The sequence below is a fragment of the Meleagris gallopavo genome, chromosome 9, assembly GCF_905368555.1.
Source record: "Meleagris gallopavo chromosome 9, MGAL_WU_HG_1.1, whole genome shotgun sequence".
Taxonomy (NCBI): domain Eukaryota; kingdom Metazoa; phylum Chordata; class Aves; order Galliformes; family Phasianidae; genus Meleagris; species Meleagris gallopavo.
The window spans coordinates 16,879,058-16,895,053 of NC_139412.1; the positions used below are offsets into that span (position 1 = coordinate 16,879,058).

Here is a 15,996-nt window from a genome sequence, read left to right on the forward strand (position 1 = left end):
CTCTTATTTTTAACAGAAATATGTACAGCAGTAAGTGCCTTCACATGTGAGGAACTTCTGTTTATCAGCAGTACCCCTGATGTAGTTTGCATGACGTCTGCACGTCTTTATTTCTGATTCATGTTACTCGTTCTAGCTTACACACTCTTTCCCTCTGTTTCCTTCTCCTTCTCCTCCTGCAAAGTCTTTGCTGTAGGGCCGTGCTCCCTAGAGCATCAGCACCCAGCGCTGTGGGGCACGGAGATGGCAGTGTTTGTTGCCTGCAAATTCTGTTTTAATCTTGATGAGATCCAGTTCAAAGTGTATATTTTCTACACTTGGAACGTGTGTTTCATTGTCAGAGGCCTTTATGTCCTTGTCTGTAGCCTGGTCTTCCTGCACTGAGGCACTGTACCTCGTGTGTGCTTTTCCCCTCTGTCTGGGAACTGTTGTTGTCCTCTTGCTTCAGAAGTAGAGTTAACATACAGGTTAGTCAGAGTCAACCACCATAGAAGCCATACTTACCTCAGCAGGCACAGCCAGCTCAGCACTTTGTCACAATATTGCTCACTTAAAATTCTATTTAAACACTTGTCTTAAAGCTGCTACACCACTCGTTTCCCAAGGCTGAGAGAATAAGGGATGGCAGAAGATGAGCCCTAGAAACTTGGTCAAAAATAACGTCCACATTGCTTACTGCGCCTCAAGAAACCAGATGGGCGGAAAGATGTTACATTAGAAACTTACTCCAGTTTTAGAATTTTTTCTGGTTTATCATAATGGAGGCTCTTAGAGTGATTATTCAGAGTTGTTTTCTCAAGTTGAGCGGTGACGGTTTTGTTGTGATGTGCTGATGGATGGCAGGGCTGCTGGATGGTGTCCCCATGGGAGGGTATGGTGAGGTCTGAGAAGAGGCCCCGGGGTACCACAGCTCCTTGAGTCCCAGACCCCAACACCCCGCCTTTGCTTTGCCTCAGCATGGAGCTCGAAGCGTCACCCTGCACACACAGCCCTGTGAGTGGCGAGTTGTTGCCCTCCTGGCTGACAGCAGGCCTTGGAATGAAATCCAGGCCTGTTTGTGCCTCTCTGAACAGGGAGCAAATGATGAGTCGACAGTGAAGAGTTTGCAGTTAGTTGCTTTTGTTTACCCATAAACAAAGCCCTACTGCCTGTCGCAGGCTTTGTTTCTGGCTTGTGATGTTACTGGGGAATGTGAAGGAAAAGCTGTGAACTAGGCTGATCTGGAGGTTCTGTAATGGCTCTTATTTAAAGCACAGAGCTTCCTGAGTCCAGACCTAGGAAGACATCAGGAAAGTGGACAGAGTCCCCAGCCAGAAGCATGCCTGTGTGTGGAGCTACAGCCCCAAGGGCACCATGGTAGCTTTGCTCAGTGGGGCTGGGGCAGAAGAGCTGTGCTGCTGGTGCTAGACATGCTCAAGGCTGATTGCACATGGGTTGGGGTTTTGACAGTGGAATCTACCAGGGCAGGAGAGCCATAGCAAAACTCTGGTTTCATAGTCTGAGGCTGAGAAGTAGAAGTGCATGGATCCCATAAAACTTGGTTTGTGCTGGAGATATCACAGAATCACAGAATGGCCAGGATTGGAAGGGACCTCATGAATCTCCAACGCCCCTGCCACAGACAGGGCCACCAACCTCCACATTTAATACCAGACCAGGCTGCCCAGGGCCCCATCACCCATCAACTCCACATCCCTCCAATTTGTCATATTTATATTAGATACATTATTGCAGTGGTGTGAAGCTGCCTGCAAATTGGTGCTCGAGTACGTTCTTACTTCTGTTGTGATGGGCAAATCTTAGAAGAACTTCATGTTTGTCATGAAGGTGGTCCTAAACATGTGTGAAACATTACATTATGGAGCTCAGCACTCATTACAGCTTGCTGCTTCTCCTGTGGAGAGATGTCTAACACAGGTTTGTTTTTAAATCATAACTTCCCATTTCTTTCTTACAGTTAATTATAATATCTCATAAGAAGAATAATTCAGTCGTGCTTGTTTATTTTAAACGGAAACAGAAGTCTGAAGAATGGAGTTTATTGTTTAAAAATGTCTCATTTTGAGAGCAAATTGTAATTTCATCAGTTACAGACAACTTTCAGTCAAATAACCCTCTAACATTCTATTCATAGTTGTCCTATAAAAGCCAATGTTGTTTTGATTTGTAAGCGTTCATTTTATTGAAATGAAATGCAGTGTGTTCTGCTGCCAAGGGAGTTCCCATCTAAATTCTGCTCAGTGCGTGGAACTGATGTATTGAAATGAGAGGAGAAATTGCAACCTAGGTTAGAGTGTGGGTCACAACCTTTTCAAGTCAGGGTCAACTTGTCATGCAAGTGGAAATGGCAATTGGCTCACTGCAGCACAAACTATCTATGCCAGGTAACAGGAGGGATGGCATAGCAGTTGTAGAATGTATCTAAAGGCAAGTGTGTAGAGACAAAGCAAATGACCAAATCTTTTTATTAGTTGCAAGTAAATTCAGATGAACTCCAACACATTCTTTTACCTACTGTTTTCTGATGGAGTACTAGTTCTGTAAAGCACTTGGTTATGTTCTGATGAGCTCACTACAGCTTTCTAAGAAACCACCAAGAGATGGTTTTGGAGTAAGTTAGAGACTATAGTGGAGAGTGGCACTGGTGTGTTCCTAATGGGCATTTATGGGAAAGGCTTCCTACAGTGAGGTGTCCCTGTGAAGAACTGCTTAAGCCATGCACAAAATATTATCTGTTGCTAAACCACAGGAGTAACATCCAGTCTTCAGCCCTACTTTCCTCTGGTAGTGTGATGTAGTATTATCCACAGGTCTTCTGATAGCCTTGTTTTCTTCTGTTGAGCAGTTCTCCTCTGCCATGACCCAGATGTAGCAAGAGCCCTTACAGCAGGTCTGTGTCACTCCAGGATTCCCCTCTGCAGAGAGTGGAGGAAATGAATTCAGCCCATTGATTCAACATTTTCCTAACTAATCTGAACTCAGGAGACTGTGTCCTCAAAGCACACAACCCAACTCATGCTATCTGCATACTTGAAAAACACATGGAAAACGAAATAATCTTGTGTTTGTACACCAGTCCGTCTCCCACATAGGGATCAGGAAATCAACAGAGTTTCATTCTCTTTAATTTTAAATTCTTATTATTCACAGCTCTCTCCTACAATTCCCTGCTGGGAATACCAAGCAGTGAATATAGAGTTTCCTTATTGTGTGATTATTGAGACTGCAACTACCTGAGCTGGGATCTAGTTTCCATTTACTTTACTTTTAGTAACTTTATTCAAAGGGACTAAGGAAAAGAGACTCATCAATTATTGAAATGAATTCAGCTTTGTTCCCAAAGTTTGCGTGATGCTGAAGACTTAAAAACAGAGTGTGTGAAAGTCTCCTTGGGTTAATGTATGTTGCTGGAGAATATTAAAATACTCTCAGTGTCCTTAAAGAGCTCCTGGGTAGTCAGTAACATTGGAAGTAGTAATTGTGTATACCTTCATGTATAAGGCGTATTTTCATTGTGTTGCTCCTTACCTGTAGGTACTCAGTATGATGAAATTGTTAAGCACAATGTGATATTTTCAGTATGTTTTACACGTTATTTACCTCAGGCATTATTTCCTATTTTCTTAGAAAAAGAAAACAAGAATCAGTATCTAATTTTTCTAATGGTAGTTCTGGGTACCAAAATAGTATCAGAGATGCTGGGAAATGTGTCTTTGTGCTTCTGCACCATTTGTTGATGGAAAAAAGCTGATAAAAACGGCCAGTGTTCATTGTGGAAAATGACAGAAAAATGTTTTTTTCCCTTTCAGGAGCTTAAAAAGTGGAAGTATTTAGGAGAATTTGTAGACTTTATGTGGGGGAAAAAAAGAAAAAAGGTTCGGGTCCAGATGGATTTCAGAGCAGGGTGAACAGCTGAGTTACAATGTAATTGCTTTCATGCTTGTGTTTGCACTGAGAAGTTGTGTGCTTGAGTTGTTTGTTTATAGCATTTAAGTTTTAGCATTTAACGGGGAAGTTTTAGGTGCTTGTTCAGTCCAAGATGGGAGGTGTAATACCGTGTAGGCCACTCCAATCCAAGGGACATAGGTTCTCTTGAAATTAATCACAGAATCACAGAATGGCAGGGGTTGGAAGGGACCTCAGAAGATTAATCCAACTCCCTGCTAGAGCAGGTTCCCTAAAGCAGGTTGCACAGGCAGGCATACAGCTGGGTCTTGCATACCTCCATAGAAGGTGACTCTGCCACCTCTCTGGGCAGCCTGCTCCAGTGCACTGTCACCCTTACTGTAAAGAAGTTCTTCCACACGTTTGTATGGAACTTCCAGTGTTCAAGTTCCTTTGCTAGTGGGCTAAGGGTCTCTTGCCTGTTATTTCATGGTCTAGTTTTGGGGAAAAAAAAAAAGAAAAAAAGAAAAAAAAAAAAAAAAAAGGGAATTCATTTATAGATCTCCAAATAAGAAAAGTAGCATAATTATTTGGGTAACACATTCATTGCAGATCACCAACTTGACTTTAGTCGTGTAGGAGGAAAGACAAAGAACGGACAGAGGCAGGAGCTTTGTAAATGATCTTTCCCACAAGTCTTCCAAATGTCTCTATCCCAGAGCAGGAGGGGGCTGCAGCACAGAGGGAAGCGTCTGAAAAGGCACCTCTCAAACCCAGTTGTGGACTTCATAACATACTTGATAGCTTGATGCTTTTATATATGTAGTCTTTATTGTTCTACGTCCTGGCACTACTGCTGTTGATTTTCGAGGTGCCTCTTACACTGTGGTGACAGCCGTGGAGAATTAAGGCGTTACACTGAATATTTAAAACCAAAGCAATTTATTCATCCCAATTTCTGTATTGTTCACTTTGACACAAACTCTTTAAAAATCTGCCAGATACTGAAGTGATTAGGAGATCAAGGTCACCAAACTCTTGTTTTTAGGCTAGATAGGCTGCATTTTAAGCAGTTGCTTTAGTGCCCTCCCCTTCTCCTCTCCTGACCTCGTTAATATATCCTAGCTCCTGGAAGCTGAGGATTTTTTCAGGATCCAACTGGCTTTGGTCTCTTCCTAGAGAATTTTACAGATTTTTTATCTACTATTGTGTTCTTTTGCGTTTTGAGTAAAATGTGTTTGAGAATAAAATGCTTCTGCCTCCATATGCATATGTAAGTCAGGACAGAGCAATCCGTAGTTATTTGGACCTCTGGCAGTGTATATTTACAGTCTATTTGACCTCAAAGGAAATTATGAGTGTTCAGCTGGAATCTTTGACATTTGAGCTGGGTTGTTTTAGCTGTGGCCTTATGTGAAATACTGGTTCAGAAAAATGAACACATAAAAATCTTAAAAACCTTGAAGCCTATGTTACAGATGTTGTAAGCTTTGATCAGAATTTGGAAAAAAAAATCAGGCAAATATAAGGATACTTTTTTGTATTTTTGTTCTTAATTTTTAAGTCAGACTTGGAGAAACAATTGCACGTTGCTAAGTCTAATGAAGCTTCTTTGCACTCAAAATAATTTGATACAGGAATTCTTAAATATCTGCACTTTTAAATGCTTTGAAAGTCCAAAATCTTTCACCAGCAAACTTGAATGGTCTAAATCTTGTTAGAAACCATTCATAAGATGGAGATGAGAGCAGAGAACCTACAAAGTATTTGTGTGATCATTTTTGTAGCTGTTGTGCTTTTTGCAATCTTTGTAAGTCATTGGTATCTGCAATTTTTTTAAAGCTTCTTCTGGAATCTGTTAGGAGAGGAGGCACTGCTAAGGTGGGAAGTATCCCAAGCACCAAGGGCATGACATGAAGTCTTGGAATGAAATCTTCCCAATTGCTTTCTGTCTGGGGAGACGAATGTCTCTCTTCTTCCTCCACACTTTTTTTGTTCTTTTGTCCTCTGATACTTTTCCTGTAACGACATGGAAGAGACAAAACACACAGTGGAACCAATTGGAGAAGTGTTGCACAAGGCTGGAGAGAGAAGAGAGACAGATTTTCTGTAGGGTGGATTTTTATTAATTGCTATGGCTGTGTCCTCTGGTTACCTGGTTTGATAGGTCAGCTAAGCTGGGGAGCTGTACAGGCAAAGATCTTCCTGTACACTGGAGGTGACATCCATGGTTTTGAAGAGCACGCACTCAATAGTCTTAGTAGAAATGTGTTCTCTGACCAGCAAATCTTCCCCCAAGTGTTGGAGTATTGAAGAATGAGTGACAGAGACGGGGGATGGCAGTCAGCTTGTGGCTGGCTCAGGCAGCTGACTGCTTGGGGCATGAAGTGTGCTGGGAGCGGGCAGGGTGGCCGTGGACCTCGTCCTGGGCTCAGGTGACAGACAGGATTTGTAGCAATGAGGGGCTGCAGGGTCTGCCAGTACTCTAGCTGAATTAACAAAGCACAGCCAAAAGGGCAGAGATGTGAAACCAGTTGGTACGGTGAGTCTGATGTAATACCCCGAACCTTTGTGAGGATCATATCCAACCAAAGCTATTAAAAGTCTTACTGGATTTGCTCAAGTAGAGCAAATCCTCTTTCCTTTAGGGTTAAGACCTGAAAATACCCACTTACCTAAAATTGGGGGCTGTAACTGACTTCTCCCCTTTAAGCGTCCAAAATTTTCATCCCAATTCGGTCTTTCTTCCCTGAGTTCATGCACTGTTGCTACGTGCCTGCAAATTCCAAACCTTATGGACGACAATTCGCAGGCTCTGCTGTTCTATGCCTGATACATAAATAAAATATAACTCCAACGAATGGTTTTTGGTTTGTTTGTTTGTTTTTTGTTTGTTTGTTTTTGTTTCCTAAATATTTACAGTCACAGGCATTTCTTGCTTTGTGGAGCGATAAATTTAATACATTAGCTAGCATATTTATTTATTAATTATTTATTTGTAGATGATTTCAATTTAAAATGAGATTTCAGGTAACAAGGTAGGCAAACATGTTTAACAATCCTGCGATATAAATTGCGGTAGGTGGCAGATCCCTACAAAAGTTATTACAGGCAGATTCACAATGCAAAAATTATTTATATGACAGCAAGCAGAAAGACAAATTACTCAGAGACTATGTACATGCTCTTTTGTAATTGCTCATAAATTATTATGGTTCATGTTAAAATGCATCTAGAATCCCTAGACAACTAGATTTATTCAAAATAAGAATAACAGCAAATAGCCAGGAAATGTTAGGGAAGGAGATGCAGTGCACACTTTGGCTGATTGCTAGCACAGAAGTACAGTAGCTTATTGTCAGCCAACAATTTATTTTATAAATTTGAAACCTTCTGTTTCAATTCATTGTCTCCTCAAGTTGCTGTAGCCTGGACAGAGAGCTGGGATGTCCTGGCTGATAACTGAGGTGTGCTGCTGTGACTGAGTGCTGCAGAGCTCTCCTGCACCCATGTAGGGCTCTCATGTAGCACAGCCCTTTCACTGTACTATGAAATAGGATTGCATTCAGTCAGTGTTCTGCTGGGGATGTGGGACAGACAGACAGATGGGCAGACCTTACTTCCTCAGGAAGCCAGGCTAGAAATGGGACAATGTTTTCTATATTGTCTCCATGCTCTAAATTTTGGAGCATGTTTCAAAGAATTGTCTTAACTGAAATTGTCTGAAATACACTCACGATGGAGAGGATTTGATCTGAATGAGCTCTCAATCAGGCATTTATTAAGGATCAGCTAATTATTAGGTAGCAGAGGAAAGATATATACATTTTTTTAATCTAACGCCATCGCTTTTGTCTTAACACCCTAATTTCTTTATGTATTGAGATCCAGCCCAGCCAAAATGACGGCAAACTTTGCTCTTGATAACGGAGTGCTAAACTCCACCTAGGCATCTCCAGCCATTTGTAACGACAGCCTGGAGAATGCTCCAAATTAATCTGACAATGCACACGCTCCAGTGACTGACAGCGCGGCGAGAGGAAGCGTTCCGGCTTCCATGTGAGCGCAGGGAACCTGACCTAGATTTAAGCTTCGTAAGTGGGAACATTCCTGGCCGTACTTAACGAGAAGAAGAGAGTAAGGGGAAAAAGTCATCTCCTGTTTGATTAGCCTTTCTTCAAAAATTAAGATTTCATTAGGGAGCTCTGTGAGACTTCCCCCTCCCCTCTGCAGATGTCATCAGCCCTGTACTGGATGGTGACCGTGTTCCCAGCACGCCGTGCCCTCTGTGATGAGCACCTCGCGGCACTGCAGGAGCGCCCTGCTGCAGCCACTGTCTGCTGGCTGTGCTCTGCTCGCTGCCAGGGCCGGCCTGCATGTTGAATTCTTCCCATTGGCCGCCCTTAATGGGAAGAAGGCCCAGTGTAAATCTTCCTTTCTTTTGTTTCTCCTTTTGGGATGCGGGTGCTGACTGTGATCAGCTCGCTGTGTCCCAGGCCGAGAGTGCCCCCAAAGCCCGGCAGAGCCCTGGCCCAGCCTCGCACTGCTGGGCAGCCAGCAGTGGCCTTGCATCTCTTTTGTCCTGACTTTTGCGACCGTTCCTATATCTTTCATCTGTTCCAGTGTTGTAACACAGCTGCGACAGTTCAGCAGTTGTAATTTTGAAGAAAAGAGTAGCAAAGTGCTTGGTGGATGGGAGAAGAAATTTTCAAGTGAGATTGGAGGCTGAGGGAGATGAAGGGCAGTTAGTGCTTCTTTGAGCTGTGCTTGTCAAAACGCGGTGCCTGGTGTGGCTGTGGGGGAAATTTTATGGCAAACAGTGACATTTACAGCCTCTAAAGCTGGATTTCCATACTAGGTCAGAACCAAACTGCGTAACTCTTTGTAATTGTGGCTCTGCTTTGTGATAATGGAAAACCAGCACGTTTCTGCTTGACCTGAAGGCTTTCTGCCTGTACCTGGATGTCGGTTATTCTTTACTGTGGTTTAACTTTGCTGAGCCAGCATAGGTTTGAAAGCCTTAGATGACATTTACAGGATTAGATTGACAGAAGATTGACAGAGTTAATTAGATTGGCGGAATTAGTTTGGATCTAAATTCCAGTTCTGGGCACCCCTGTTCATTTGAGCTTACGTGTCTACTTAGAGTGTTGTGACTTTGCTAAACTACAGGGGAAGAAAAGTGTTTGAGAGTGTCTGCATGTCCTGGAGAATGCAGATGAGAAATCTGGATTGCTCAACATTTCCTTTGACATACATTACTGAGAGAATGAGGCTGTAAACTCTGCAATCCTTTTTAATTGTAAGCTTGCACCTACCTAAAGTGAAAGACTTAAAAAAAAAACCCCACAAACAGCAGCAAAACAGCACAGAGCTTCTTTGACAAAGCTCTGCATTGAGACCAATTCCATGCAAATGCCCTTAATTCCACCTATATCTATAAAATTATTCATGATGTCGGAGCAATGCTTAACTGTAAAAACGGATTGGGGTGAGTTGGGGGATTTAGATTCCTTTCCCAGCTCTGCTCCTGGCTGCCTGTGTTTGTGTCACTGCACAGCAGAGAGGGATGGGGGCAGTGTGTGATGTGGTCCTACTAAAAGACTGTTTGAGTTCCAGCATGCAGCTTTGATGATAAGAAGAATCTTATAAAAATAGAGGGGATGCATTGAGGACAAATATTTCAATATGTGATTTTCAAGTAATGATTAGCCAAACTTTTCGTGTTTTGTGTGGCACTAAACTTTCACAGGGAAAACCCAGGAGGGGAAGTGATGCTGCAACAATAAGGAAGGGACATCAGTGAATTGCTACCAGCTTTGTATTTCATGTAATTATCAGTATGCTTTCAGAAAAAGAAATATGGCAGTAAAAATTGAACAGAAACTGTGTGTATGTAACTGCAGGTGAGTATTTTTGCCTTGGAGCTTTTTTAAAGCAAGAAGTCAGCTGGCAGAAGCAGCAGCTGCCTTCTGGGTGCATGGCAGAAGGTGGCTCTGACCCATCTCCCTTTGCCTGTGACTACTCTTGTGATACTGAGCATCCAGTTCTGAGTCATGGGTTCCTGTTCCTCCCGTCCTGGGCTGTGTTTGTTGGTTTTACCAAGATGTTGTGTGCAAGTTTATCTATTAGAAATGCATGAACCGGTTTAAAATAGTGTTCAGCTGCGTGATCCTGTGGTCATAGTACAGTTCCAGCTGATATGAAGTTACGGGGAAAGTAAAACCTCTCATTTACCGTGACTGGTTTTGGAGGATTCAAGAGAAGCCTGAAAAAATGATAAATATAATTTAAAGGTGGGAAAGGACATTAAGTACTGGATCTGGTATTCCACCATATTTACATATTTTGGCTCGGTACATTTGTTTGGAAATAAATAAAGTCATATAAAGAGTGAATGCTATTGAAGATGTTTGTGAAATGATATGTATATGCGAGTATTCAACATATAGATTTGGAGAATTGATACTCTACATGCGGAAGATGTAAGGTTGAAGTTGTCAAATAGCTACATAAAGGATAAAGGTGTTTCAGTTACATGTAGCTGGATACGATCAAGAAATTCTGCAAAATAGATATTTGATCAAGTGTATTGATCTTAGGCAATGTGTTTGCCTGCTGCCGGTCTGCCTTGCAGTCTTTTTCTTTGGTTATGTTCTTGATTGACTTTGAGATTTCCTGATTTTCTAAGAATAAAAAAGATGGAATCAAAAGGTCTTTGATATGTGAGGGAAAATTACCTGTTGATATGTATGTATGCTCTAGGATTATATTGTAACCAAAATGATTTAGAAGTAATGAGAGGAAAAATGTAGGGAGAATTAATCTTTTGGCTGACATAGTCATTTTTAAACTAAAGTATCAAACCCACGAGAGCCAAGTTTCAAAAGTTTTTGCTGAACAGAACATCAGAAAATCCCTTTCTGTAGTTGTACAGTATCTACGTCAGCTTGGTGGCATTGGCAGCATGTTGTAGTTGTATCCTGCAGCATGTTGTAGCTGTATCTTCTTGGACATATTACTATCTCTGTAGTTTGAGTAGACTGTAGGAAAAAGAAAAGGCTAAGTGGAACTGCCTTAGAAAACAATAACGGTCACATCTTTTATTTCTAATGTAACATAACGAGCAGAGATGGATGGAAATGTTAGGATCAGGTACCAATATACTTTTCCTCCAACAAAGAATTTCTGAATTCAGAAGTGTTTTATTTGTGCAAGTGAAAACAGTGGATTATTTATTAAAGAATTAATGAAATAGATGAAGGAAACAAGATTCTAAAGAAATAGAGTTGAGCAGACCTAGTGTGCTATAATAATAATAATAAGGAGAAGAATCTGCTCTTACAGCCTGCGTATTTTATGTTTACATGTAACTAATAAAAAATATATGAAGCCATTTAATATCTAATAGCTGCCACAGGTTTATCACTCTGTTATGAAACAAATATTCTTCTCTTTTGATTAATTGTGTTGCATTTCATAGGCTGCTTCTCGCTACCTTGAAAAATGTGTCTGTATCTAATATTTCTTTATTATTGTTTTGCTTTCAGTTGATGGTTGCATTGACTGGTCAGTGGATCTCAAGACATACATGGCTTTGGCAGGTGAACCAGTCCGAGTGAAATGTGCCCTTTTCTACAGCTATATCAGAACTAATTATAGCATGGCCCAAAGCACAGGTCTTAGGCTTATGTGGTACAAAAACAAAGGAGACTTAGAAGAACCCATTATATTTTCTGAAGTTAGAATGAGCAAGGATGAAGATTCAATATGGTTTCACTCGGTTGACTTGCAAGACAGTGGTTTCTACACATGTGTTCTAAGGTGAGTATTGTGTTAAAGTATGGCTAAGAATGTATAGATTATCTTGTTCAAATGTTTTCTTTAGTTTTCATGATTAAGATACTCTTGCAGTTAATATATACTCATTATTTTTCTTCTCTTAATTATATTTGTCATATAATGCTCTGTCTTAAAATTAGTTTCCCTAGTAATTATAGCTACCTCTTTCAAGAGCTATAATTAAGCGTTTGCAAATTCACATTTTGCCATAAGCCTTCGTAACTAGATAGTTCTTAAATCATTAAGTATTTTGGTCAAGTAATCTTCAAATCCTCCCAAGTGACAAGTCATAAATGAGTTTTCAAATTTGGTAGCTTGTGACTTCTTTTTACCCTTTGCTTTTAACTTCAAAAAGTTATTTGAGAGTTTAGACACAGGTTACATGATTCTGATGAGTTTGGGCCATAGGGAGTTTGATTTCTGTCTGGCTCTGAGGAAATATTTACTTTCAAATGCATTTAAGATTTTTAATAAATTGAAGCTGGCCTCATTTGGTAAGGTGCTGAAATGCATGCCTCACATATTTTGGAGCTCGTGATTTCCATCATGTTCATGCCAATACCAGCTCTATGCCTGAAATGAGAGGATAAAAATTAAAACTCTTTAGGAATGAATGAATAAATATCTTTTAAGTGATCAGTTTTGAATTAAGAAGAGCTTACAGACACTTCTTATGTACGTTTCAGTGTTTAAGCAGTTTGCTTGTAGAAAATAAAGTTTCATCCTTGTCTGCTGGTCCAGACTGAAATTATAAGCAGGTTTGATGAATTTAATATGAAATTAACAACATAAATAAATAACAACACTGTTCAGAGCCCAGAAGCTGCTCTCTCCATCTCTGCTATGTGCTCCTGCCTCGCTTCAACCTGCCTCTGTCTGCTCTGATCCTCAGGATTGGAACTAAAATCAAAGATTGTGCTGTGGTGCGTGGTATGTAAAGGGAACCAGCATCCCGTTTGGTTGTCAGATGCGTCTTCCAGACTCACCATTAAATCTGTGTTGTAGCTTTCAGAGCTTTATTATTCTCTTATTAGCAGCTCCATCGCACGTCTGAGGCCAAGTGAACTCCATGATTTTGAAATGTTACAGAGATACTGATTTATGTGTTTCAGGAAAGCTGTACTTTTTTCATAAGATGTAGCTGTTGTGATTATCAAGTTACTAGTTTAATACTCCTGGAAATGTTTATGCAAATCCTATGTGAACAACGAAGAACTGATCTTAAATCAAATTCTGGGACCTACTTTCATCTAGGAAATTTCAAAACCCTTTGCTCATTTACATGACAAAGTACTTCTGGTAACAAATGGGCAAGTTCTTAAATAATTCATGCCTTCTTGTTTTCTGATAAAAACTGTATGGCCTGCTTCTTGGAAGGCATTGTACAGCAGTAATATCTGCCCTGTCAGTTATATGTTTTTCTTGTTTGTGCTAGAGCTTTCTTATATAATTGCAGATATTTCTGCCTTTTTCAGATTTATGTGGGAGTGCAGAATATTATATGAAGTGATTACATATAAAAGACCATATTTCTTCCTTGAGTTAACTTATTTTTCTTTCAAAAATTCAATAATGTGTTCTTGTTGTTATTGTTTGTAAAAATACAGGTGTTTTAAAATAGCTGAGGAAACAGCACTAGTAATTTGCTTTAATTTCATTAAAATGAGGTTAGATGTAGTGTACAGAAATAAGATTACATGTCTGTGGTAGACTGACCACACCACTAACTGTGTAATTTCAGCTTTATCAATCTATTATTTTTTTTTTTAGCAGAGGATAAGCAGATGTTTGCATTTTAGTTGTTAACCACAATCAGCTGCATTGTGAGCATGTGAGGGTCACAGGTGAGAACTGGAGGTTCCCATCTCAGAAGTTTCTGGCTTGAAGTGAAGAGCAGATGCTTAAACTTCCATTGATGGAAGAGTGGAATTGAACACGAAGGATTTTTAACACGTTCTACAGAAAGGATGCCAAAGGCAATAGCAACACCTGTCCTAATGCAATCTCCCTCGGTTTGCTTGGATCCCATTTTTACCAGTCAAAAAACAACTTAGCAAATATGAAAACTGTATTAACAGAAAGGAAGTTCCACTTTTCACTTTTTCCGGATTTCCTATTTGTTGAAAAGATTATTCACGATTCTGCTACACCCTAAGTTGTTCAAGAGGCTCCATTTCATGGTATGAGTGTCTTTAAAGCAACTGGAAGGAATTGTTCAGAAGCTGCTTGAAAAAGTCAGGTATGGGCAGGTGAAGGAAAAGCTGGTTCAATGATGGTGTATACATGGATAAAAATGAAATGTGTCAGTGAATTCTTGAAATAACAGAATTGTCATTTCAATAGTCATGGTACATGTTTTGTAAATTAGCTCATAATACTAAATATATCAAATATATATACACTATTTATTATATACATTGAATATATTATACATATATACTGAATAGTGAAAGATATTGCTTCTTCAGGCTAAATGTCAGAATTTAAATATTGCTTCTCCTTTATTAACCAACTGACTTCATTACATAGACAAGTGTGTGAGCATATGTATAATAGGGAAAATGAATACTGCGTGAAAAGTTGTTTCTCTTCTCACAGTGCATTTTGATGTTGCGCTGACGCTGGGGTGGAAAACAAAGTGTGGGATTTTTCTCCAGTGTTAAGTGTGGCCATGATGTATTAATGGCCTTAAGTTGCACAAGGGAAGATTTGGGTTGGATATTAGGAAAAGCTGTTCTAGAAGAGTGGTCAGGCATTGGAATGGACTGCCAATGGAGATGGTGGAGTCACTGTCCCTGGAGGTGTTCAAGAAGTGCTTCCATGTTGTACTAAGGGACATGGTTCAGTGGGGAAATGTTGGAGGTAGGTGAATGGTTGGACTGTGGATGATCTGAGAGGTCTTTTCCAACCTTAGTAGTTCTATGGTTCTGTGCTATCAAGGGATCCTAATTCCGTGAGGAGTTTTAAATGAGTATGGACGTCATTTTTGTTACCTAACCCACATGAATTACTTCGATAACAGGTACCTTTTTTTTTTTTTTTTTGTGCCAAATCTGGGATGTTACAGCAAAATTGACATCGAAAAGGGCTTCTGGCTGATGGATGAATGTCTGTTTCATTAGAGTTTCCAGATAAATGCTGGGACATTTGTATTACAATTTTAGTGTGCAGTCTGGAAATGCATTTTGGAATTCTCTTTGCAGTGCAGGCCCTGAATATACTATTTATCTTCCAGTGTCTTTCAGTGGTACTTTTAGGTAAACCTCTCGGTGTTTCTGCTGTCGAGGTTGCTTTTCTGGGGTTTTCACATCAGCACTCTGGATCAAAGCATCCTCACTGAAGGTTTCAGAGATGAGAACATCAAAATCAAGCACAGAAACTAAAATTTATCTGAAAGCATGGAGTGGCCTTCAAGTTCAGAGTATCTAAGAAGTTCGTTTGCCAGATCATGTGTTGCTTTTGCCCTCTGCACAAATACATTAGTTTTTCTGTGTCAAAAGACACTGCTTTTTAAAGAGGGAAGAAGAACTGGGCCTGCTTATCTTGACCAAAGAGGATGAGGTCGGGAAGAAATTTCAGTGAAGTTTAGCTGCACTTTTGCCATCAGAAGGGTGCTGCTTCTGAAGCCCTTTCCTTCTTCCTGGGCCCTACTCTAACATAAACTGAAGCACAACAAACACTTTGTGAGCAAGATCAGTAAAAACATGGTACGACAGTAGTGCATGTTCACTGTTAATAACTTGTTGGTGAAATAAAATGACTCCATTCCCATGAGGTGAGTCGGAAGGGTATGGAGCCTGAGGGCCAGGAAAGGCAGGAGGTGGAGTTCTGTGGTCTCCAGGCTGTCTGGTGGAGCTGAGCCTCTGTTTGCTGCAGTGTGCAAAGTATGAGTGAGGGTTCCTTGCTTACCTCTGAGGAAATAAGCCTGCAGATCTTTAATGCCTGCATTTGATGCCAGAGACAACAACAAATCAAGTTAAGAAATCTGTGTCCCCTTTCCCTTTACTTTATCCCTATTTGTAGAGGTCTTAATGGAGAGCAGCATTGCTATGGACATGCACAGAAGAATCAAGCCTTCATCGAGCCATCAGTGAAATATTGAGATAGTCCTTTCTGAGCAGAAATAAAATTGACCGAAAGTAGATTTTAAGCCTTCAGGTTTTGAATGTCTGTGGAGCGCATGACCAGCAAATCAAAATCAGATTTAGACAGCCTGGAGACGCTGTCAGTAAAACTTAATTTGTGAGAACCTTTGTGGTCTCGCTTCAG

The 15,996-nt window shown here is 40.4% G+C and overlaps 1 protein-coding gene across 8 annotated transcripts in view; it reads left to right on the plus strand.

Annotated features, from left to right (window-relative positions):
* Positions 1-15,996, plus strand: part of IL1RAPL2 (interleukin 1 receptor accessory protein like 2) — a 335,542-nt gene that overhangs the window by 157,401 nt on the left and 162,145 nt on the right. For 7 of the 8 annotated variants that reach the window (XM_019618318.3, XM_085230493.1, XM_085230497.1 and 4 more), the window contains one exon: positions 11,436-11,709. In XM_019618318.3, coding sequence (XP_019473863.2) covers positions 11,436-11,709 — 274 coding nt within the window. Of the gene's footprint in view, positions 1-11,435; positions 11,710-13,497; positions 13,967-15,996 lie in introns of those variants that run through there. The other variant, XM_085230498.1, reaches the window with a different exon arrangement.